Consider the following 24,562-nt stretch of genomic DNA (forward strand, 5'->3'; position numbering starts at 1 on the left):
AGAGTGAGAGAAAGTGGCATTTTTTGCTGATTTTGTTTTTTATCTATTGCTAATGATTGTGAGTGAATAATAATTACCCAGTGTAAATGCATAAAATGATTAACAATAAATGTCCTACTGTATCAAACAAAATTGGCTTTAGTGTGTACGACAGTAGTTGTTTGAGCATATCAGATTCTTGGTCATTTCGGGAATAGGTTATTGCTTATTAGTGGTGTGAGAACATTTTGCCTTGTAAATGTACTTTTAATACAGACAGTTGCAGCCCTGTATACACCACAGAAATCATGAAAAAAAATTAACTCCTCTGTGTAATTTCTTCTTTCATTTACAGGTCTGTGGGTCATATACACAAGAGGGTCACTGAACATCTAAAGCTCCCATTTTTTGTGTCTGAAAGCTTTGATGAGGAATATACTGGTAATAATCTAAGAAATGTAGAAAGAAGTGTAGAAGAAGACTTTATAGCCAATCTAAGGAATAACTGCTGGAAGGAGAAGCAGCAGAGTAAGTACAGGATGACATTGCCTAGCTTTTCACCACGTTTTGCATCTACCATCTTGTCTGACATGAAAAGACCCTTCTAAAGTCATAGCTTATTGTAGCGCCGCATACCGTATGAAATGAACTTAGAAAAACCCCTGTGCCGTATACTAAAGAGGGCTCAACTGTCCACTGGAAGTATCCAGACCTTCCAAGTATCCTGGTGAATCTTCGCTAAGCCAGCTCTTTGTCTACGTCATCATCATCCACAGCCCCTCCAGCAGGGAACCAGCATGTGCGTGTTCACGGTCTTCCCTTTTGTGGGCAAATGTATCGTCGTTCTGTGCAAGTGCCAGGCCCCTTGTCACTTCTGGAGTAATTGGTTTTCTCATTGATGGAGAGCGGTGCATGCACAGAACAAGGATTTCTTTGCCACAAAAGGGAAAAACACTGAGCATGCGTCAGTTCTCTGCTGGAGAGACGCGTGAAACGGTTCTGAGGCATCATCCACGTTAATCAATGGATCCCTCCGTGAAGTTTCACCAGGAAACTTGAGCCCTCATTACCTTACGACGCAGGAGTTTTTCGAGGTTCGTTTTATAAAGTATGCAGCACTACAAGGGACCAATTGCTAAAACTTAAGATCTTTTAATGTCAGATAAGGTGGTTTGTAGGGGTAAAACCTTGTGACTGACTTCCTTAACCCCTTAAAGAGGCTCTGTCACCACATTATAAGTGGCCTATATTGTACATGATGTGATCGGCGCTGTAATGTAGATTACTGCAGTGTTTTTTATTTAGAAAAACGATCATTTGTGACGGAGTTATGACCTATATTAGCTTTAGGCTAATGACTTTCTTAATGCCCTACTGGGCGTGTTTTACTTTTTGACCAAGTGGGCGTTGTGGAGAGAAGTGTATAACGCTGACCAATCAGTGTCATACACTTCTCTACATTCATTTATTCTGAACATAGTGTTCTAACTAGATCACCGTGTACGCACGCACGCACACGTTACTGAAGTGTCCTGACAATGAATAGACATTACCTCCAGTCAGGACGGGATGTGTATTCAGAATCCTGACAACTTCGCTAACGTTTGTGGTTGATTTACAGCACAGCAGGCGTAGTCTCGCTGTAAATAACAGTTTACAGCTTAATCTCGCAAGACTACGCCTGCTGTGCTGTAAATCAACCACAAACGTTAGCGAAGTATCAGGATTCTGAATACACATCCCATCCTGACTGGAGGTAATGTATATTCATTGTCAGGACACTTCAGTAACGTTAGTGTGTGTGAGAATGTGGCTGCACATAGTGATCTAGTAAGATCACTATGTGCAGAATAAATTAATGGAGAGAAGTGTATGACGCTGATTGGTCACTGATTGGTCAGCATCATACACTCCTCTGTACAACGCCCACTTGTTCAAAAAGTAAAAACACACCCAGTTGGGCATTACGAAACGAATTGGCATAAAGCTAATATAGTTCATAACTGTCAAAAATGATCGTTTTTCTAAATTAAGAAACACTCTAAATGCTGTTTTGAATACTTTGAGGGTCTAGTTTTTAAAATGGGGTGTTTTATTGGGGTTTCTAATATAGAAGGTGCTCAAAGCCACTTCAGAACTGAACTGGTACCTAAAAGAAAGAGGCTTTTTAAAATATGAGAAATTGCTGCTTGTAACGTCCTAGAAAAATGAAAGAATGTTCAAAAAACGATGCAAACGAAAAGTAGACATATGGGAAATGTGAACTAGTAACTATTTTGTGTGGTATTACTATCTGTTGGGCCCCACACAGATCAGCTGGTCCGGTGCCTACAAACACCTGAGTACGAGCCGGAAGCAGTTCGCTCCGGCCCCGGAATAGCAGCAGAGCTGCAGTACTGTATTCAAGTGAATAAGCGCAGACCTGCAGCACGGCCGCTATGCTAGGTACGGAGCAAACTGCTTCTAGGCTCCGTACGTAGCATTATGTGCCACATCTGGTGCCTGAAGGCCACCGGAGCGGCTTATCTGTGCGGGGTGTCGGACCTGCACTGATGACCTATCGAGTGGATAGGTCATCAATTGTCAGAAGATGGACAACCCCTTTAAAGGTTTAAATACACAGAAATCCCATATTACTCAACTTGAATGGAAAATGGAAAATGTTTTCAGCAGTGTATGTTTGATGTGTTTGTGAATCCACTGACTTTTTTTCTTTTATATATACTTTCAGAGGAAGGATTACTATACAGAGCTCGTTACTTTGGGGACTCTGACTTATACCAGAGAGCACAAAGGATGGGTACCCCGAGTTGTAACAGATTAACTGAAGTCCAGGCCTCAATGCATGGCTAGTCTTTGCTTATGAGAATGGAGTAAGCACAGGTACATACATTCCAGCTCTATAGACTTTACCTGCAGTGTTCTGCATTAAGTTCTAGGCACCAGCAGCAAATTTCTAGGTACACGTCCTAGGACTTGTCTAGCCCTTTCCATCTTTAAGATGTTTTTTTTTTTTTAGCATAAATAGTCATGTATCTGAATATAAAACCGTCTTTGATGGGAAGCATTCAATATTGGAGCAATAGATTGCACACAGTTACACTATAGATGTTACTTTAAAATTTCAGTAAAATTGTGCTTTAGTGTCCATGTGAATATCAGACTTTTATAGGAATAGTTTGTTTATTATTTAGAGCGTTCCAGCGGTTGCAAAACTACAATTCCCAGAATGCCCAGAGACTTTGGTTGGAATAATAAAGCCTTTGGCTGTCAGGGCATTCTAGTAGTTGTAGTTTTTCAACAGCTGGAGTGCTGAAGGTTGCTGATCTGTGGGAGTCAGACGCTCAGTACCCCTGCCGATAAACTGTTTGAAGGGGCTGTGGTGCTCTGCTTCCCCTTCATTGCTTACGCTGCTCAATACTATAAGGCCTTATTCACACGAGCGTATTTCACGTCCGTGTTATGCGCGTTAAAGCAATTGACGTCACATGGACCTATGCAATTCAATGGGGCCATTCAGACATTGTGTTTTTCCACGCAGCGTGTTTGCGGTGTGAAACTCACTGCATGTCCTATTCTTGTGCGTTTTTTGCACATCACGCACGGACGTCATCCGTGTGCTGTCCGTGATTCACGCAACAGTTGCTGAAGAAATGAGAAAAGAAAAACACCATCGGTTTTTTTTGCGGACATAAAAAAACGGACGCGCACCGTACACTGATGTCACACGGAACTGCAACGCAAGAAAAACGCTGCATTTTTTACACGTGCAAAACGGACACGTTGATCCACTTGTAACGGCAGTTCACAGTATTCGCCTTTTTCCATTCAAGCGTATAGGAGAAACCTGTAATACTATGAACCGCTGCTACAAGCGTGACCGCATTTTGACAGTATGGAGCAGTGAAAAGAATGAAGGGAAAGCCACACTTGTACAGCACATTCAAAACAGCTGATTGGCGGGGTGCTGAGAGGGCGATTCCCCCCGATCACATTTTCCTAGCCTATCCTGAGGCTAGGCCATCAATTTTATCTCTCCAGATAACCCCTTTAAAGGGAACCTGACATGTTGAAAATGCAGTCCAATCTGTAGGCAGCAGGTTATAGAGTTTGAGAAGCTGAGCAGATTGATGTATAGTTTGGTGGGAAAATATTGAGTATAACTTGTAATGTATTGATCTAAATCCCTGCTCTTTCTATGCTTAAAGAGGCTCTGTCACCAGATTATAAGTGCCCTATCTCCTACATAATGTGATCGGCGCTGTAATGTAGAAATGTTTTTTTATTTTGAAAAACTCATTTTTGACCACGCTATGAGCAATTTTAGATGTATGCTAATTACTTAATGCCCAACTGGGCGTTTAACTTTTGACCAAGTGGGCGTTGTAAAGAAGTGTATGACGCTGGCCAATCAGCGTCATACACTTCTCTCCATTCATGTCCATCTGTACTCACAGCACGATCTCGCGAGATCGTGCTGTGCTGTCACATACACCCACATTAACTTTACTGAAGTGTCTTGAGTGAATAGACATCGCGTCCTGGTTGGAGGTGATGTCTATTCACACTTCCGACACTTCAGTATAGTTTGTGTAGGACTTAATCGCTGCACAGAGTGATCTCGCGAGATCACGCTACTGTTGTCATTCATAGCGTGATCTCGCGAGATCACGCTGTGCAGCCACTAAGTCTTACAAAAACTTTACCGAAGTGTGAATAGACATTGTGTCCTGGCTGGAGGCAATGTCTATTCACTGTCAAGACACTTCAGTAAAGTTAATGTGGGTGTATGTGACCGCACAGCATGATCTCGCTAGATCACACGGTGCGGAGTACAAATGGACATGAATGGAGGTATGACGCTGATTGGTCAGCGTCAAACACTTCTCTTTACAACGCCCACTTGGTCAAAAGTAAAAAAACGCCCAGTTGGGCATGAAGAAAGTAATTAGCATAAATCTAAAATTGCTCATAACTTCCTCAAAATTATAGTTTTTCAAAATAAAAACCACTGCTGTCATCTACATTACAGCGCCGATCACATTATGTGGGAAATAGGGCACTTATGATCTGGTGACAGAGCCTCTTCTTTAAAGGGGTTTTACTATCAGGGACATTTATGACATATCCTCAAGATATGCCATAAATGTCAGATAGATTTGCGGCCTACTTATCTCTACAACGGGACCCCATAAACCCCCTTCTACCGCTGTGTACTCAGGCTTAGGTTTGTGATTCCCGATCATGAAGAAGAAGAAAACCGCTTAGCTTTCATGCTAAGCTGTTTCCTTCACTGCTATTCACTAGTATGTGTAGCTCAGTGAGTGACGTGTTTTTTCTTCATGGTCGGGAATCACACACTTCAGCCGGAACACAGAAACCTAGAACAGGGTTTAGGGGCCCCTGTTTTAGAGATAAGTGCTGGTCCTAGAGATGGGGCCCACATCTGACACTTATGGCATATCCTATCGATATGCCATAAAGGTCTCTTAAAGGGGTGTTCCCATCAGAGTCCAGTGGGTGGTTCTGCTCAGTATTTACCAGCCTATCCCTGTATGAGTTTGCACTCATAGAATAACGGGAAATCACTGAGTAGGACCGCCCGCTGGACTCCTAAGGTCAGAATGTGCAGAGGTATATTTGGATCAATAAATAACAGGTTATACTGAATCTTTTACTACAAGACTATGCATCAATCGGCTCAGCTCCTCCTGCTCTATAACATGCTGCCTGAGGGCTCATTCAGATGAGCGTGTTCCTCGTCCGTGTGTTGTGCGTTGAAACAACTGACAGCACACTGACCCATGCATTTCAATGGGGCTATTCAGACATGCATGAGTTTTCACACAGTGAGTGTCCGTTGTGTGAAACTCACTGCACGTCCTATATTGGTGCGTTTTTTGCGCACCTAGTCGCCCACTGAAGTCTATGGGTGCGTGAAAACAACGGACAGCACGCGGACGACATCCGCGTGCTGTCTGTGTTTCACGCATCAGTTACGAAAGAGATGAAAAAAAAAAAAAGCTTGCACAGACGGGAAAAACATGCAAAGCACACTGATGACAATATGCAAACTTGAAAAATCGGACACGTTCGTCTGAATGTAGCCTAAAGAATTCCCTTTAATAAGAATATATAATCACGTGATCTAATATGACATTATCCAGGCATTTACGTCGCCAGTAATGTGCATGTTTCCATAGTGTGTCAATGGATGACATATTTGGTAGCTGATGCTAGAAAGCGCATTTTGCTCAGACTTTGTTCACACCAGTACGATTTTCTAAGTTTAGAATGCGGCTTCTATTTAAGGCTATGTTCACACGGGGTATTTTGCAGAGTTTTTTTACGCGGAAACCGCGTCGCAAAACTCAGCAGAAACGGCCCGAGAACGCCTCCCATTGATTTCAATGGGAGGCGTCGGCGTCTTTTTCCCGCGAGCCGTAAAACTGCCTCGCGGGAAAAAGAAGCGACATGCCCTATCTTCGGGCGCTTCCGCCTCTGACCTCCCATTGACTTCAATGGGAGGCAGGAGAAAGCGTACTTCTCGCTGTTTTATGCCCGCGGCGCTCAATGGCCGCGGGCGAAAAACGGCACGATAATCGCCGCGAAAATCAGCGTGCAGGGAGAGGAATATCTGCCTCAAAGTTCCAAACGGAATTTTGAGGCAGATATTCCTCCCCCAAAATACTTAGTGTGAACATAGCCTAAACGGAACCTGTCAACAGGTTTATGCCCTCTAAAGTGTTCTAAACACAATATATAGTGCCAGTAAATACGCATGTGCCATTTTATACAGCACACAAGAAAATGGCGACAGCACACTACGACTACTAATGCCACATAAGCCACTAAATCTCCTTACTTCTTAGGAGGTTCTTAGCGCACATTTTGATCAAATTGTGTGAGCCTACCTGCCACGTCAAGGCGAACTCTGAGGTGGGAACAGAACTGGGACTAAACCTACATATTCTTGGGGATGGTAGGAACCAGCATTAAACAAATTAAAATCACCCAGGGCAGAATGGGAGGAGTGCAAGATCAAAAAATGGATGCAGTCACTAACCCCACATGTGCCATTTTAACCATATCTGTGTGGTATAAAAATAGAGAAGCTACCAGTGGGTGGATCTTGAACAGGGAACTGTCCCATGAACTCAGAGCCTAAACCCGACCAGCTTGTCTTGAATAACAGACCAGATCATGTCGGTCATGCTGAGGTAATGTCAATCAAGGCAAACTGGTTGGGATTTGCTCTGAGATCACAGGACACTTCCCTGTTCAAGATATGCCCAGTTGGCACTTTTCAATGAATTTGCAAACGAAACTACTATTTCTAAGGTAATCTTTACTATATGGGATATGTTTAGCAATTTCCGCACCTATATCACGGTTGGAGCACTTTTAGGAGACCGATATAGAAGTGGTTGACAGGTTCCCTTTAATGTGCTGCGTGTGATATAGGCCTATTAAAATGAAATGCTAAACACCCAGAACTTTCCACCAATCATTATAATAGGGAACGCCAGACTTAACAGTGTAATTACGTTTCCAAAAGTGTAAAAAAGATCTACAGCTTCAAAACACATGCTTAGTAGTTTGTCTCTTCCTTGCAGATATTCAAAGTAGCTGGAAATCTTTGGCAATACACCTTGTTCCAAGAGACACGTGGCCTCGTTTCCTGCTAGGGGGGCCTGAAGCGCATTGTTTCCTAGTGCGTTATGGACTCTTCAACTTCAATGTGATTAAAAAAATTCAGAAATGTCAATGCACAATCCTCTTGACATTTTCCGGCACTGGTCGATATTGAAGCAGGACTGAACCTCTGCTCGGCTTCTTCCCACAATCCCCACTACGCTGCCCATAGACTTTTCCCTCTCATCTAGGATATTACATGCTCTCCAGCCGTTGGAATGAAACGGACCTCCTGCGCACCAAGGAGCCACATCCCTTGAGACTGTGGCCTGATTATTCAACTAACTATACTGGAATCTGAAGACTTTTAGAACAAAGAGATGAAAGCAGAAACAGAAAATCTATTTAGAATTAATTTATAGCTGTATATATGTTGTACTTTTCAAGAGAATTAATTCTGCAGATATTGGATGAAATCACTTTAGCCGGTTTCTGCCCCTCTATTTAAACCGTTGTGTGAATCTTTGTGTTGGCATTGGCCAAAAGCTGAGTCTTTCATATTTAAAATAATTGCATCTGACAAATATATTTAATAAATTTAGAGACAATTTGAATGTGTACTTTTTCACAAGGGTCGCTTCTAGGAAAGTTGTATGGAAAGTTTTCTGATGCACTGAAACAAGTGCTGCATCAAAATCCTGGATTCTGTGTATCATTTATTTCAATAATAAAGCTGCTCAGACACCGAGATATTCATGATATCTACGGGTTTTCGAACTCCCACTGTGCCGGTATCCAAAACCCATAATCACAAGTATTTGTTTTCCAGTTTTAGTATCACCTTTTGCAATATGTTCTTCTAAACGTCAGTAGCGGAAGTCTGCGCAGCGCTCGGCTGTTTATCCCAATCATAGAGTTTGAATTGAGTGGCATGCTTTACCACCGCTCCATCCAAATGCCTCATTCTATGGTCATGCAGCTGGTGGGGATCGGGGACCCAGGGTTCAGACCACCACCGATCTAACAATTACCTATCCACTGAACAGGTGCAAGATGTTTTTGGATGGAATAACCCTTTAAAAAAACAAACCAAATATCATCTAGAAAAAATCTATTATGACGTTTTAAGCCTGCAGAATGCTGCATAAAACAGTCCCCATCTCAATTTTCACCTGGACTTTTATAAATCATAATACATTTTAAACTCTAAACTGTACAAACACAGTCTAAGGCCCCATGCACACAACCGTGCCCGCGATTGCAGGCACGGGCGGCCGCCAACTGCCACCCGCATTTTCAGGCAGTGCTCCCATACAAAGTATGGAGAATGGCCCGCAAAATGCAAAAGAACGGACATGTTCCATAATTTTCGGAACAATTCTATGGCACGGACTCCCATCCATAGGGCTACGGAAAGGTGCCCGCGTTCAATGAAAGTGAATGCGTCCATTTTTGCGGTCTGCAAAAACGGAGGTTTTTTACGGTCGTCTGCATGGGGCCTTAGGGTAAGTTCACACGTAGACTAAGTACTGATTTTTCGCAACTGATTTAATTGCGGAAAATCTGCCTCATAATACAGTAGCAGCAAAGTGAATGAGATTTGAACAGATCTCATACACACGCTGTGTAAATAATGAGTAAAAAAAAAACCCCGCTGAAATTCACCTGCGATGCGTTTTTTTTTTTTGTTTTTATACCGCAGCATGTCAATTGTATTTGCGTAATCTCTGCTTTTTTGTTTTAGGTTTTCCACATTAGGGTAAAACCCGCAACCAATAGCAAATGTTGCGTTTTTTTTACAGCGTGAACACAACACTGAAAAAAGAAAATCCCTAGGCCTCATGCACACGAACGTGTTTTTGCGGCCACAATTTACCTGCAAACCTGCGAGTGAATTGTGGACCCATTCATTTCTATGGGCCCATGCACACAACTGTGGTTTCCATGAATCGACATGTCATTATACGAGCTACATTTGCGGTCCAGGCTCATTGAAATCTCTGTGTGCATGGTCTTTGATTTGCGGGCGGGCGGCCAGCGGATGACACTCCGGCTGCCCGTGCTGCAATCACGGGCCGTGCACACAGCTACGGATGTGTGCACGAGGCCTTAGGCCTCGTGCACACAAACGTGTTTTGAAGTCTGCAAATCTGAGGGTGAATTGCAGACACATTCATTTCTATGGGCTCATGCACACGACTGTGGTTTCCACAGCCCGTGAATGCGGCACAGGTGTAATGACATGTCCTACCTTTTTGCGGTCCAGGCTCCCGGCCAATGAACGGACCACGGTTGTGTGCATGGGCACATATAAATGATGGGTCCACAATTCACCCACGGATTTACAGGTAAATCGCGGATGCAAAAACACATTTGTAGGATGCCCGAGATCAGAGGTGCAGGCCCTTAAGTCCCCTAGTGGGACAAAAATAAAAAAAAGTTGAATAAAAGTGTAAAAAGAAAAAAGTTCATAAAAACAAACACCGCATATTTTCCTATAATAAAATGAAAACTTTAAAAGTACACAGGTTTGGTATCGCCGCGTCCGAAACGACCCAAACTATAAAGATATTTTTCCCACACAGTGAACAACGCAAAAAAAAACCTGCCATAATCGCAATTATTTTTTTTTTTTATCACCACCCCTCCTAAAACATGGAATTAAAAGTGATCAGTCGCATGTGTTCCAAAACAGTACCAATAAACTACAACCGGTCCGGCAAAAAATGTGGCCTTACACAGCTTTTTTTTACTGAAGAAAAAAAAAATAAATGTATGGCTCTCAGAATATAGTCATTTTATTATGTAAACGCTGCAAAACATAAAAAAAACTATATACGTATGGTATCGGCATAATTGTATCAACCCGCAGAATAAAGTAAAATGGTCGTTTATAGCCCAAGGTGAACACTGTAAAAAAAAAACATCAGAATTGCTTGTTTTTGGTCACCTTGCAGGGCAAAAAAATGTAATAAAAAGTGATCAAAAAATTGTGTACCCCAAAATGGTACCATTGAAAACTACAGATTGTCCCGCAACAAATAAGCCCTCACACAGCTCCGGTGTTGAAAAAAAAAAAAAACTGTTTCAGAATATGGCGATGCAAAATGTGCAGAGCGTTCCAAAAGCGGATAAGATCTGACACCATTTATCAGTGCGACACCGGCCACATATCTATGAATTATTATTTATTTAACGCATTATTATACCCTCTTATTATGCCCTGACGTACCCCGCACAGATTACACATACCCCCACATTATAAACTGAAATACCAGCAAAACCCCAAACAGAACCCTACAGCTTGACCAAACAGAAGTTCACGTCCACATCTATGGCATCGCCATACCCGAGAGAACCCGCTTAACATTTTAGGAGTTATTTGTCTTTGGTGGCACAAACTGGGCACAACATATTGTGAACTAAAATGGCATAGTGGAAAATTGCAATTTTCGCTTTTGCACCATCGGCTGCGCATTAATGTTTAATGAAAAAACACCTGTGAGGTCAAAAGGCTCACTACACCCCTTAAAATGCCTTAAGGGGTGTAGATTCCAAAATAGGGGTCACTATTTGGGGGTTTGTTTTACTATCTGACCTCAGAGCCCTGCAATTGTGGGCCAATGCTGTGAAAATCACCAAAACAGACCTCAAATGCGCATGTTGCTCTTCACTTCTGCGCCCTGTCCGTTGGTATCAGTTATAGAACGGATCCGGCGCTTCCGATTCTTTGTTGTTTTGCTCCTATGACGGAGCAGAACATATCGCTGACTGAGCGTCAATATAGTGATATATCCCTATATTGACGTTCAGTCAGTAATTTTGAGGTAAAAGTGAATATACTTGATCTAGAATTCAGTGATACATATAAACTGAGCAGAGCAACGGAAAACCAGGACGCAGATGTGAATGAAGCCTTAGCCCTGTGTAATGCTAGTATCTCTGCAGTGTTCTCCCCCTTACCCTGTTGAGTGTAAGTCCAGAGCTATTGCCTTCCAGTGTGAGGCGTATGGGTAAGGCCACACGGTGCGGCCACGTTGCCTTTATGTTGCGTTTTTAAACCGCAGCAAGTCATTTTTCAATAGAAGTCAATGGTGAAATGTTTGTTATGGACAGACGGCTACTATTATATTACAATGTGTTTTTTGTGCAGTTGACCGTGTCTTCATAATGTCTGACTGCATGCAGTTAATGACCGCGGTGCCAATGTTATTGCTGAACTGCTGGCGTTTTTTCTAAAAGTTCTGCAATGCCTTATAATGAACTATATACAGGAAGCACCTCACAAACTTCAGCACGGGTGAAAACTATGTCCATCAATTATTTCCTTTAAAAACGCAACAGAACCGCAGCATAAGGCTGGGTTCACACGACCTATTTTCAGACGTAAACGAGGCGTATTATGCCTCGTTTTACGTCTGAAAATAGGGCTACAATACGTCGGCAAACATCTGCCCATTCATTTGAATGGGTTTGCCGACGTACTGTGCAGACGACCTGTTATTTACGCATCGTCGTTTGACAGCTGTTAAACGACGACGCGTAAAAATACAGCCTCGTCAAAAGAAGTGCAGGACACTTCTTTGGACGTTTTTGGAGCTGTTTTCTCATAGACTCCAATGAAAACAGCTCCAAAAACGGATGTAAAAAACGGCACGAAAAATGCGAGTTGGTCAAAAAACGTCTGAAAAGCAGGGTCTGTTTTCCCTTGAAAACAGCTCTGGATTTTCAGACGTTTTTGGTCACTACGTGTGCACATACCCTTACAGAGACAAAAACCGCGTCAACGACACACTGTGTGGCCTTACCCTATGTCTTTATTATTAGGATTGCCTAAAGGCCCTTCTACACGGGCCAATTATCGGGCAAACGAGCGTTCACAGAACACTCATTCCCAATCATTGCCCTGAGTGAACAGGGCAATGATCATCCGATGAATGAGCAAACACTTGTTCATCGGCTGATTATATAGTATATGCAGTGCAAAATATTATCATTGTCGGCAGCAGATCTTCCTGTGTAAACAGGGAGACGGGCTGCCGTCATGATACCGTATGGGGATGAGCGATCATAGTACCGAGCGCTCGTCCATATACTAGCTCCTTGTGAAAGACACAAACAAGTGCCGATCAACAAGCTGTCTCACTAATCGGAGCTCGTTTACACAGCCCACTTCGGGCCGTGTAAGAGGACCCTAAATCTCCTGCAGCTCCCTCACAGCCAGGAGATGTATGGCTCACAATGGAAGGAGGTGGCTCTGTGCAGATACTCAGCAAGGGAAGGGAGATAGCATTGCAGTGATACTAACATTACACAGGGCTAAGCAGAGCAGGAGGGGCGCCTGCAGGCTAGATAGGAGGGTACTGTCACCCAGTAATGACAGAAAAGTATCTGGCTTACAACAGAGACAAACAGAAACCATGGGCACCGGATCCGTCACCATTGAAATCAATGGTGATGGAAACGGAAACCTCTGGTTTCCGTCTGTGTCTATTCAGGGACCCGTTCTGACGGAAACCTCAGACGGAACGTCAGAACGTGACCCCAACGCAGATGTGAACAGAGCCTTATAGAGTTGCATAATTTCATCATATAAATGAATAAACATACTTCTCTTCAATTCCTCACAATCTTCAAGGTGAATGAAAACATTGTCTGCATTTGTAGGCAGAAAACCAGTTCAAACCAAGTCCTCACAGCAGAAAGGTGGTTACAATGGTATCAAATCTAGACAATCCTCGGTGTAGGTAAAAAAACGCACTCTATAGCGAAAAGAATGGACACCTCTCCTAATCATTCAGTTCAGGTATTTCAGCCATACCCATTGTACCAAGGTAAATAAAATCAAGCACACAGCCATGCAATCTCCATAGACCACTATTGGCAGTAGGATGGGTTGGATTAAATAGACTTTAAACGTGGCAGTGTCATAGGATGCCACAAGTCCGTTTGTGACATTTCTGATCTGACCTGGTTAATTTGTAAGTGCTATTATTAAGAAGTAGAAGAAGCGTCTAGGCGTAGCAACAGAGCGGGGCTGCCACGTGGTGCATAAAAATCCCCTATTCTCTGTTGCATCACTCACTACAGTTACAAACTGCCTCTAGAAGTGACAATATCACCAGAACTGTGGGTTGGGAGCTTCATGAAATGGGTTTCCCTGGTGAGGCAGCTGCATATAAGCCTAATCTCACCATGCCCAATGCCATGTTTTGGCTGGAGTAGTATAAAGCATGGTGCCACAGAACTCTGGAGCAGTGGAAACGTGTTCTCTGGAGTAATGAATCAGTATCTGGCAGCCGGGTTACCACGGGTCCGATACACTGCGTAAAAATCATGCAGCGTATAAGACCTGGAACCCACAGCACCTTTCCCCTGAAAAACCGCAGCACAATGTGGTGCGATTTTTCGGACAGAATTTCTGCTGCGTAAAAAGCACTCATACTCCCTCCTTTGATGTCCGCTCCTGCCTCCTGCGAGGACGTTGCAGGCCATGTGATGATGCAGCCTGTGATTGGCTGCAGCGGTCACAAGGGTTGAAACTTCATCCCAGGAGGCCGGACTGCAGGAAGAAGGAGGGTGTTTTGGGTAAGTATGATTTTTTTTTTTTTTCCGGAGTTGCGATTTTTGTGGCGTTTTGCATCCCCATTGAATTTAATGGGGAAAACTCGCAACAGAAAATCAAACAAAAACGCAGCATAATTTGACATGCTGCGGAATTAAATTCCGCACCGCAGGTCAATTTATTAACGTTAAACTCTGCACATTTTTTTACGCAGCATGAGATTTACTAAATCTTATCCACTTTGCGGCTACTGTAAATGCTGCGGAACTTACACACACAATTCCGTTGCGGAAATTCCGCAGCGTTTACGTTACGTGGGAACCAGGCCTAATGGATGAATTTGGGTTTGATGGATGGCATGAGAAAGCTACCTACCGGAACGCATAGTACCTGCTGTAAAATTTGTCAACGGAAGGATAATGTTCTGGGGCTGTTTTTCAGGGTTTGGGCTACAAAGAAATTTTGGACAATTGCATGCTTCCAGCTCTACCATCAGTTTGGGGAAGGTCATTTTCTTTACCAGCATGACTGTGTTCCTGTACACAAAGCATGGTACATAAAGACAGGTTTTGACACGTTTGAGTGGCTGCACAGAGCCCAGACCTTAAAGGGAATGTGTTGCCAGAAAAACATGCTTTTTTTTTAAAAATTAAACATTTAGTGTGTGGGTGATTAAACATTGTTCAAATTTTTTTTATTTTTTTCACGAGTCAGGAAATAGTCAGGAAATATTATAAATTAATTCTAATTTATAATACTACCCATTTTTGGTCACTAGATGGAGCTATTCCCAAAATTGCAGCATTGCAACATTGGGTTAAAAGCCCTCGCTCTAGTGAGCTCTCAGCATCCCCCCCTCCTTTATCCTGGCTAGTGCCGGGATAAACGAGGGGTTTGAACGGTGTAACCTCCTACACTGTGTGTCGCCATTTTTTGAGCTAACACACAGTGTAGTAGGTTTACATACAGTAGTAAACACACACAAACACGAACATACATTGAAATCTCTTACCTGCTCCTGCCGCCGCGGCTCCCTCCGGCCCGTCCGCTCCGTTTGCTGCCGCTGGTCCAAGTGCACAAATCCGGAAGCCGCGACCGGAAGTAGTAATATTACTGTCCGGCCGCGACTTCCGGTCCACAGGAAAATGGCGCCGGACGGCGCCAATTTTGAATTGGACTGTGTGGGAGCGGCGCATGCGCAGTTCCCACACAGACGCCGTACACTGAAGTCAATGGGACGGGAGCCGTTCGCAGTCCCTATGGGACTGTGGCTGCCGTATTCCATGTCTGTATGTGTCGTTAATCGACACAGACAGAAATGGAACAAAAAATGGCAGCCCCCATAGGGAAGAAAAAGTGGAAAAATAAGAAAAAGTAAAACACAAACACACAAATGAATATAAACGTTTTTAATAAAGCACTAACATCTTTAACATATAAAAAAATAATTTGTGATGACATTGTTCCTTTAACCCCATTAAATACCTTTGAAATGAATAGAAACACCAATTGTGAGCCAGACCTTCTTGTCTGACATCAGTTATCTCACAAAATTTCTTGATCATGAACATTGGGCCTCATGTAGACTTGGAAACTTTGAAGTGATATAAACTAAAAATGATCAACAATAGATGCGTTGGGCCTCATGTATTAGAATGTGAGGCCCCCAATCATTTTGTGAAAGTTTAATTGTATGATGGCATTAAAAATACAACTCGTCCCACAAAAACAAGCCCTTATAGGGTGAAAGGGAACCTGTCACCAGCATTTCACCTATTAAACCAGGAATACCCTGGTGGAAATGGGTGAAAAATCATTTTTCTGTAACCTATAATTATCTTCTAAGTCGGCTCTGTAACTTTAGTATTCAGTTTTTTAGTGTACCCGCACCGTATGCAAATGAGCATAAAAGAGTCATATCTTATATATCATATATGAGAAATAACATGATTTCTAGCCAGTATAGGAGTTGTATTCTGCATTTTTTTAGGTTGTTTTCCCCTCTGCAGGCTCTTTCTCTAATTCTGTTTTCCCAGAGCTAGTGGGTGGCACTTCATTGCCATCAGCTCTACCATAGAACATTCTGCTCCCAAATCTCTTTGTACCACACCCTGAAAAATAGCAGCAACATGGAGTAGATTATACAGCAGCGATGAGCAGTGTAGCTGTGACTCAAGCACTGGGGTAAGATAAACCACTTACTAGAACCTGCAGCAGCATCTCTGTGTTTCTCTCTGCCTTTCTATCACTCTGCTCTCCTCTCTTCCCTGTCCCCTCTCCATAGACTGCTATGAGCATCAGGTTACTTGATCATTCAGTGTGTGGATAGTCCATCTGGTTTTGAAGAGACAAATTTAGCAGTAAATTCAGAGTGAGTGAATACTTAGGAGGGAAGGGAGCAGCATTTTTCTCTAATAAGATATATTACTAATTTTCTAGTTGCTTGTACTATTGATTCATGTAAAGTTTGATGAACAGTTAAGGCCCTTTTACACAAGGCATATGAAGGATCGGGCAAACGAACACTCGGTCCCGATCATTGCCCTGTGTAAAGAGGGCAACGATCAGCTGATGAATGAGCAAATGCTCATTCATTGGCTGATCGTATCATTTAGACAGCATAAAATATTATTTTTGTAAACAGGGAGATGTGCTGCCGACATGATGGAAATGCATGGGGATGAGTGATTGTAGTAACAATCACTCACCCCAAACATAGATCCGTGTGAGTGGAGCAAACGAGCACCGATCAACGAGCGGTCTAATTGATCATTACTAGTTTTTACAGCCAATATTGGCCTGCGTAAAAGAACCCTAAGGGCCTGTTCACATCACTGTTCGCTTTCCGTTCCGAGGTTCCAACAGGTTTCCGGCTTTCGGACTGAATCAATAGCGCAGTCGACTCTGCTATTGATTCCGTAGTTAAAACAGAAACCTGTCGGAATGGTGACGAACGGAAACCATTAGCAATGTTTCTGTCACCATTGATATCAATGGTGACGGAAACGGAAGCTGTGGTTTCAGTTTCACTTTCCGTTGCGGGGTTCACCCGACGGAAACTTCCGACGGAACCCCGGAACGGAAAGCGAACGGTGATGTGAACAGGCCCTTAGTGACCACTGAAGGCTCAAACAAGGCTGCATACTTAGGAAGTTAAGAGTCACCTGGAGATGACTAGTTTGGAGTCGATACTGCAGAATTGGTCTGGCAGCATTTTACCTCTCGTGGTTGTTTAACACAAGCATGATAAGAGCCAATTACTGAATACACACGTCTGCCAAGGGGCAGACCCCAGAGCTTGTTTATGGAAGATATTTGAGCCAGATCCAGAGGCCTAAACATAGTGCAGGCAGCGAAAGGGTGTGAACATAAATGACAGTAATCGGCCCCAGGTATATTAATCAGGCCAAGATAGACTGTAGTTTATACGTTCAAATATTGGCACCTCTCCTATACCAGCATAGTGCGAGTATAAATTAATAAGATCTTCCTCCTCAGAACCTCCTCATTAAAAAGCATCCTTTTACTTGCCTAATGGTCAGGAAATCCAAGGCCTCCACGGGGACTCCTTATTGCACTCGGCAGATGTCTGCAGCCGGCTCCATCCAGCGATTTCTGACCGACGTTGCTGCTGGAACATCTTCTAAGATGGCGCCGATGGAGGAGAGGCGAGATGGCACCGGGACCTTGCTTCCTGAGGGGATATCATCTGCGGCTGGCGCTGCTGCATCAGGTACCGTTAGTACCTTCTCCTCACTATCCGGTTCGTCTGGGCGGATTCCCTCCCGGCTGGATGGGGTAACACCGAGCTCTTCTGGGGCTGTGATGGCGCTGCCTGCGCGGGACTGCTCGCCACGTGGTGCCTGTCATGGCGGCCGGGTCTCTCCATCATCCTTCCCTCGTGCTGGGGCCTGCATTGCTGCCTTCTACCTCTCCTACAGATATGGCTATTCATCCCTCATCTCCACTGGGAGTTTCTACTGTCCTAGGGGATGATTTACAGGGCTTGAGACGAGTTATCAGCATTACCCACTAAGCAGGACATGGAGCGTTATGTTAACCGTCTTGAGACGACGTACAAGTCAGAGATACAATCTCTTACCACCAATCTATCCCAATTGTCCGATCAAGTGCAGCGTATGGAAAGCGATGTTTCAGTTATTTCACAACAGCAAGATTCTCATGACGCCCGATTGGATCAACACTCTCATCAGATTCATGCGTTATTTCACCTTGCTGAGGATCATGAGAATCGGAACCGCCGCAATAATATTCGGCTTCGGGGCATTCCTGAGGATATCTCTACGGGTCAACTCATCCCTGCTTTACAGTCTCTATTTAACACCTTACTGGGGCGCCCTGCTGATGACCCTATGGAGCTGGATAGAGCCCACAGGACCCTGGGCCCTCGGAACCTGATAGGCCTAGAGATGTCCTATGCCGTGTCCATTTCTTTTCTCTCAAGGAGCAGATAATGAGGAAGGCTCGAGATAAAGGCGAGGTCTTATTACAAGGGGTTAAGATTCAGCTGCTATCTGATTTGTCCAGGATGACTCTGGATAAGCGCAGAGTGCTACGTCCTTTGCTGGATGTGTTGAGGGAGCATGAGATCTCTTATTCTTGGGGTCACCCCTTCCAGCTGCAGGTTCGCAGGGATGGGACATTGCTGAGTGTTCGGGACCCAGGGGATGTTCCGGACTTCTGCGCTGCTCTCCGTTTACCTTGAGTCTCCATACCTGATTGGCTTTATGTTCCCGTTCCGCCGCCGCGTCCACGGTCGCGCAGGCGAGTTTGTTCTCCTGCTTCTCCTATGCGGCGTCATGAGGGTCGCCCCGCTGAGCCGATATGATATCCTTCTTATGTCTCCTTGCGGTCTGTTGTCAGAGTTCAATGCAACAGCTATTGTGTTCCTCATCTGAAGCAATTGCATTCTGTGTTTCTTATAGCCATTGCTGTCTGGGTTTACCTCTCGTTATAAATGATTGCTGCTGGAGATCTGATAGCTAATTGGTGTAGGTTGATTGATGTTAATGCGCTACAAAAGCGAGTGCTTAATATTTCTATAAATTCCATGTATTGCTAACCTGTATGTGCACTTATGATGACATTGAATGTATCCAGGGGTGTCCTCCACTGAGGTATCTTTAGGTCTATACTAATGCTGCAAACCTTTGTCTCACTACTATTGGTTATCATGCTAAGTGCCTTGGTTTTCCTTTCTCTTATGTTCTATGGTTATTTGCTTTCTTGTAATTTGCCGGGTGGGGGGGGGGGGGGTTTCGGGGCACTGGCTAGTCCTTGTCCTAACACTTCTCCTCTTAGGGACTCACTTGTTTACTCCGGTGTCTATTAGATTGTTTCTCCCTGAGTAGCTCAAGGAGTGGGTGATTATTTTGTCCGTTCGTCTGTCTTTGTTGTCGTGTCTCCCCTCCTTGTCTGTCTTGTTCTATTCACCACTGCTTTAGCGCATTCTATTTGTGTGCTCCTCTGGTTGGAGGAAGTGATGGCACAATTGAAAGTCTGTACCTTTAATGCTAGGGGGCTTAATGTCCCGGAAAAACGCTCGCAAATTTTATATAACATGCACAAAGAGTGAGTACATATCTTGTTCCTACAGGAGACTCACTTCCAGGTGGGCCATACGCCACAATTTACAAATCGATATTTTCCGACTTGGTTTCACAGTGCCAACCCGGAATCCAAGTCCAAAGGGGCTAGTATATGTCTCCACAAGTCACTCTCTCATAAACTCATTGATGTTTTGGTTGACCCAGGAGGTCGGTATGTTTTTCTCAAATTGTCCATACGCAATAAGATTTTTACTCTGGCTAACTTGTACCTCCCCAATCAGGACCAGGCTAGAGTGGGTCGCTTGTTTTTGAAGAAATTGGAAGAGTTTAACGAGGGCGTTTTAATTGTGGGAGGAGATCTTAATCGGACTTGATTCCAGGCTTGATACCTCCTCGGGCAGGTCTACTGTTCCTAAATCGCACTTGGGGGCACTAAAGACTATGATGCATTCCATGCAATTGATTGACGTGTGGAGGATTCTGCACCCTCAGGTAGGAGAGTATACTTACTTCTCCCCATTGCATAACATGTACACGCTAGATAGACGCTTTTTTGATTAGTCACCATTTGCTTACCTGGCATCCTACTACTAATGTGGGTCCCATGATCTGGTCAGATCATGCCCCGGTGTTTCTGACTCTTACGTTTCCTGACTCGGTCCCGAATTTTCAGTCTTGGAAACTTAATGACAATCTATTACGGGATACAGTGTGTGTGTCGGCTCTTAAGGACTCGCTTTCCGGGTTTCTCGAGGTCCATGAACATGACCCTACCCCCTTGCCATTCCAGTGGGAGGCACTGAAATGTGTCATTAGAGGAGTCCTAATACAACACGGGGCACGTTTGAAGCGAGAGAAAGGGGTAACTATTGCGCGTCTCCTGACTCAGATTCGGGATTTGGAATCATGTCATAAACGAATTCCATCTCCACAGGTTTTTGCAAATCTTACTACAGCGAGAGAATCCTTACGCTCCCTCATAGATCAGTCCCACGCCCGGTTTAGGGATCGGATGAGGAAGCACTCCTACGAATTTGCAGACAAGTGTGGTAGGACTTTGGCGCGGATATTGCATCCCCGTACACAAGCGTCCTACATCCCTAAAATTCGATCTCCCTCGGGCAACGAGGTTCATGACCCGGCGGGTATTACTGATTGCTTTAGACATTATTACTCGGCCTTAAATATTAAAGGTCAATTTCACGATATGCAGGATGAGGCGTTGCGGGATAAAATCTATCATTATGTGCACAATACTGCGTTGCCGTCTTTGGAGGATGGGGAGGCTTCGGGGCTCGAGGAAGATTTTGTGGAATCAGAAGTGGAGCGTGCTATTGGAGACTCACCCTTGGGCAAGAGTCCAGGGCCCGATGGGTTTAACAACAAATTTTATAAGACATTTAAGGCTCAACTGGCTCCCTTTTTGACGAAAGTCTTTAATTCTGTGTCTTCCTTGTGTCCCTTTGCGCCCCAGTCCCTCGAGGCTCACATCACCCTTTTACCAAAGCCAAGCAAGGATCCAACATCTTGCGCTAACTTCAGACCCATTTCACTAATTAATGTAGATGTAAAACTTTTCGCGAAGTTGCTTGCCTCTCGTTTGTCACCGTTATTGCCTGGCCTGATACTGGATGATCAGGTGGGGTTCGTATGTGGTCGGGAAGCGCGGGATAACACGAACAAAACTCTCCTTTTAACATCATACTGCCAATCCCGTAAGATACCGATGTGCTTACTCTCGGTAGATGCCGAAAAAGCCTTTGAAAGAGTGCACTGGGTGTTCCTCCGCAGTGTCCTGGCGCAGGTTGGCCTTGGCACTACTACGGTGGATAGGATAATGGCATTATACCATAGACCTACGGCTCGGGTTCGTGTTAATGGACTTCTATCTGATTCCTTGTCTATTAATAATATAATAATAATAATAATAATAATAATAATCTTTATTTATATAGCGCCAACATATTACGCAGCACTTTACAATTTAGAGGGAACATGAAACAAACAATATCAGACATTACATAGTGACAAAGATCATTTACAATTCAAACCTGGGGAGTGAGGACCCTGCTCGCAAGAGCTTACAATCTATGAGGAAATAAAGGAGACACAAAGTGTAACAGTGTTTGTTCTGTACAATAGTCCGGCCATTTTTATACACATGCGGTGGTAACATAAAGCTGCATGAGCCGGTCACCAGCCAGTATCCGTGTATGACGGACATGAAGAGAAGGAGTGTGAGGGAATCTTATTCTGATGACTAATCTAAATGGAGGGCCATGGAAAGGAGTCAGATTAGGGAATGTTATAGGCCTGTCTAAATAGATGTGTTTTCAGGGCACGTTTAAAACTGTGGATATTGGGAATTAATCTGATTGTCTGGGGTAGCACATTCCAGAGGACGGGTGCAGCACGAGAGAAATCCTGGAGACGGGAGTGGGAGGTTCGGATTATGGAGGATTTTAATCTAAGGTCGTTGGCAGAACGTAGAGTCCGAGTAGGGTGGTAGACAGAGATGAGGGAGGAGATGTAAGGAGGTGCAGCACTGTGGAGAGCTTTGTGGGTGAGAGTAATAAGTTTGAATTTTATTCGGAAGGGGATGGGCAACCAGTGCAGTGACTGGCACAGATTAGAGGCGTTGGTGTAGCGGTTGGTCATAAAGATGAGCCTGGCTGCTGCATTGAGGATAGATTGGAGAGGGGAGAGTTTAGTGAGGGGAAGACCGACTAGTAATGAGTTACAGTAGTCAAGACGAGAGTGAATCAGAGCAACAATGAGAGTTTTGGCAGTTTCCTCCGTAAGAAAAGAGCGGATTCTGGAGATGTTTTTGAGGTGATAATGACAGGAGCGTGAAAGTGATTGTATGTGAGGAGTAAAGGAAAGATCTGAGTCAAAAATAACCCCGAGACAGCGGGCGTGCTGCTTAGGAGTGATGATAGTGCCACACACAGAGATGGAGACATCAGGTTTAGGGAGGTTAGTAGATGGTGGGAACACAAGGAGCTCAGTTTTAGAAAGATTCAGTTTCAGATAGAGAGAGGACATGATGTTAGAGACAGCGGACAGACAATCACTGGTGTTCTGTATTAGAGCAGGGGTGATGTCACGGGAAGAGGTATATAATTGGGTGTCATCAGCGTAGAGATGGTACTGGAAGCCAAATCTGCTGATGGTTTGTCCAATAGGAGCTGTGTAGAGAGAAAAGAGGAGCGGACCTAGGACTGATCCCTGAGGAACCCCGATATCAAGGGGAAGAGGAGAAGAGGTGGAACCAGCAAATGACACACTGAATGAGCGGTCAGAGAGATAGGAGGAAAACCAAGAGAGAGCCGCGTCCTTGAGGCCAATAGAGTGGAGCATGTTAAGTAGGAGTTTGTGGTCTACAGTGTCAAAGGCTGCAGAGAGATCCAAAAGAATCAGGAGAGAGGATTTACCGTCCGATTTAGCCGCCAAGAGATCATTTGAGACTTTAGTAAGGGCAGTTTCTGTGGAGTGTAGAGTGCGGAAACCAGATTGTAAGGGGTCAAGAATGGAGTTAGCAGAGAGATAGCGGATAAGGCGAGAGTAGACCAAGCGTTCCAGGAGTTTGGAGATGAAGGGCAGATTAGAGACTGGTCGGTAGTTGGCAGCGCTGGATGGGTCAAGTGTTGTTTTTTTCAATAATGGGTTTATAATGGCATGTTTAAAAGCGGAGGGAAAGATACCAGAGGAAAGAGAGAGGTTAAATATTTTAGTGAGGCACGAGACAGGGGTGCCCACTCTCGCCTCAATTATATGTTCTGGTCATGGAACACCTGGCCGTGGCACTGCGGAGCAACCCTAATGTTAATGGTGTACGTGTTGGATCACAGCATCATAAACTGGCGCTTTATGCAGACGATCTCCTTGTATACATTACAACTCCCATGATTTCTTTGCCATCTTTGACTGAGGAATTTGAGCGTTTTGGTCATCTAAGCAATTTTAAAGTTAATTACTCTAAATCTGAGGCCTTGAATATATCTCTTGATGCTCCTCTGGCTACCCATCTCGCTCGGGTTTTCCCATTCAAATGGCAAACTACGTCCTTAAAATACCTGGGGGTGCATGTTCCCACGCAACAGGCAGACCTGTTCGCCTTGAATTACACGCCTATTCTGCAGGAATTGGCAGAGTATGGTGGGAACCGTATGTCATGGTTTGGGTGTATCAACGCGGTCAAAATGGATATTTTGCCCAAATTTTTATACCTTTTCCAGACCGTCCATATTGTAGTACCATCTGGCTTTTTCAAGACCTTACACAGGGCCATAACTACATTTGTGTGGGGCTCCTCTAAGCCTCACATCCGTTTTGCTGTCCTTAGTCGTCCAAAAGTAGATGGGTGCGCGGGTCTTCCAGACTTTAAACGATACCATCAAGCTGCATTGATTATGAGGGTAGTGGATTGGTTCCGCTCGGAAACAGGTAATCAATGGGTTCACATCGAAAGAGACATATCTCCTCTTGCATTGTCCTCTCTGCCGTGGTTGACTGTCCTACAGCGCCATATGCTATCTTTGCCTTTCCTCACACGTCAGTTTCTTGTAGTCTGGGAGCGAATCTGTGGTGCTGCGGGCCTTGTTCATCGCCCGGGTCCTCTGACTCCTCTCTTTGACAACCCCTCCTTCCCTCCGGCGGTGGGTGTTGACACATTCCTCTGTTGGGAGAGAGGAGAGGGTGGATATTTGGCTGAGACCCTTACTCCTGACGGGGCCATCTTATCAATGAATGTGGTCTCTGAGGCCTGCCCGGGGAGACGATCAACCTGGTGGTCATACTTACAGTTGCGTTC

The 24,562-nt window shown here is 44.3% G+C and overlaps 1 protein-coding gene and 1 long non-coding RNA gene across 3 annotated transcripts in view; one reads left to right on the top strand and one right to left on the bottom strand.

Annotated features, from left to right (window-relative positions):
• The window catches only part of DNAJB12 (DnaJ heat shock protein family (Hsp40) member B12), a 61,804-nt gene extending 53,576 nt beyond the window's left edge, over window positions 1–8,228 (top strand). For both annotated transcript variants that reach the window (XM_075841553.1, XM_075841551.1), the window contains exons 7-9: window positions 335–507; window positions 2,711–2,862; window positions 7,596–8,228. In XM_075841553.1, the coding sequence (XP_075697668.1) occupies window positions 335–507; window positions 2,711–2,832 (295 nt within the window). In that variant the 3' untranslated portion in view covers window positions 2,833–2,862; window positions 7,596–8,228. The remainder of the gene's footprint in view (window positions 1–334; window positions 508–2,710; window positions 2,863–7,595) is intronic.
• LOC142663169 (uncharacterized) overlaps window positions 1–24,562 on the bottom strand; it is a 100,079-nt gene that overhangs the window by 25,345 nt on the left and 50,172 nt on the right. Inside the window, exon 2 of the long non-coding RNA XR_012851050.1 lies at window positions 16,382–16,513. This is a non-coding gene — a long non-coding RNA (uncharacterized LOC142663169). The remainder of the gene's footprint in view (window positions 1–16,381; window positions 16,514–24,562) is intronic.

This window comes from Rhinoderma darwinii, chromosome 11 (genome assembly GCF_050947455.1).
Source record: "Rhinoderma darwinii isolate aRhiDar2 chromosome 11, aRhiDar2.hap1, whole genome shotgun sequence".
Lineage (NCBI taxonomy): Eukaryota > Metazoa > Chordata > Amphibia > Anura > Rhinodermatidae > Rhinoderma > Rhinoderma darwinii.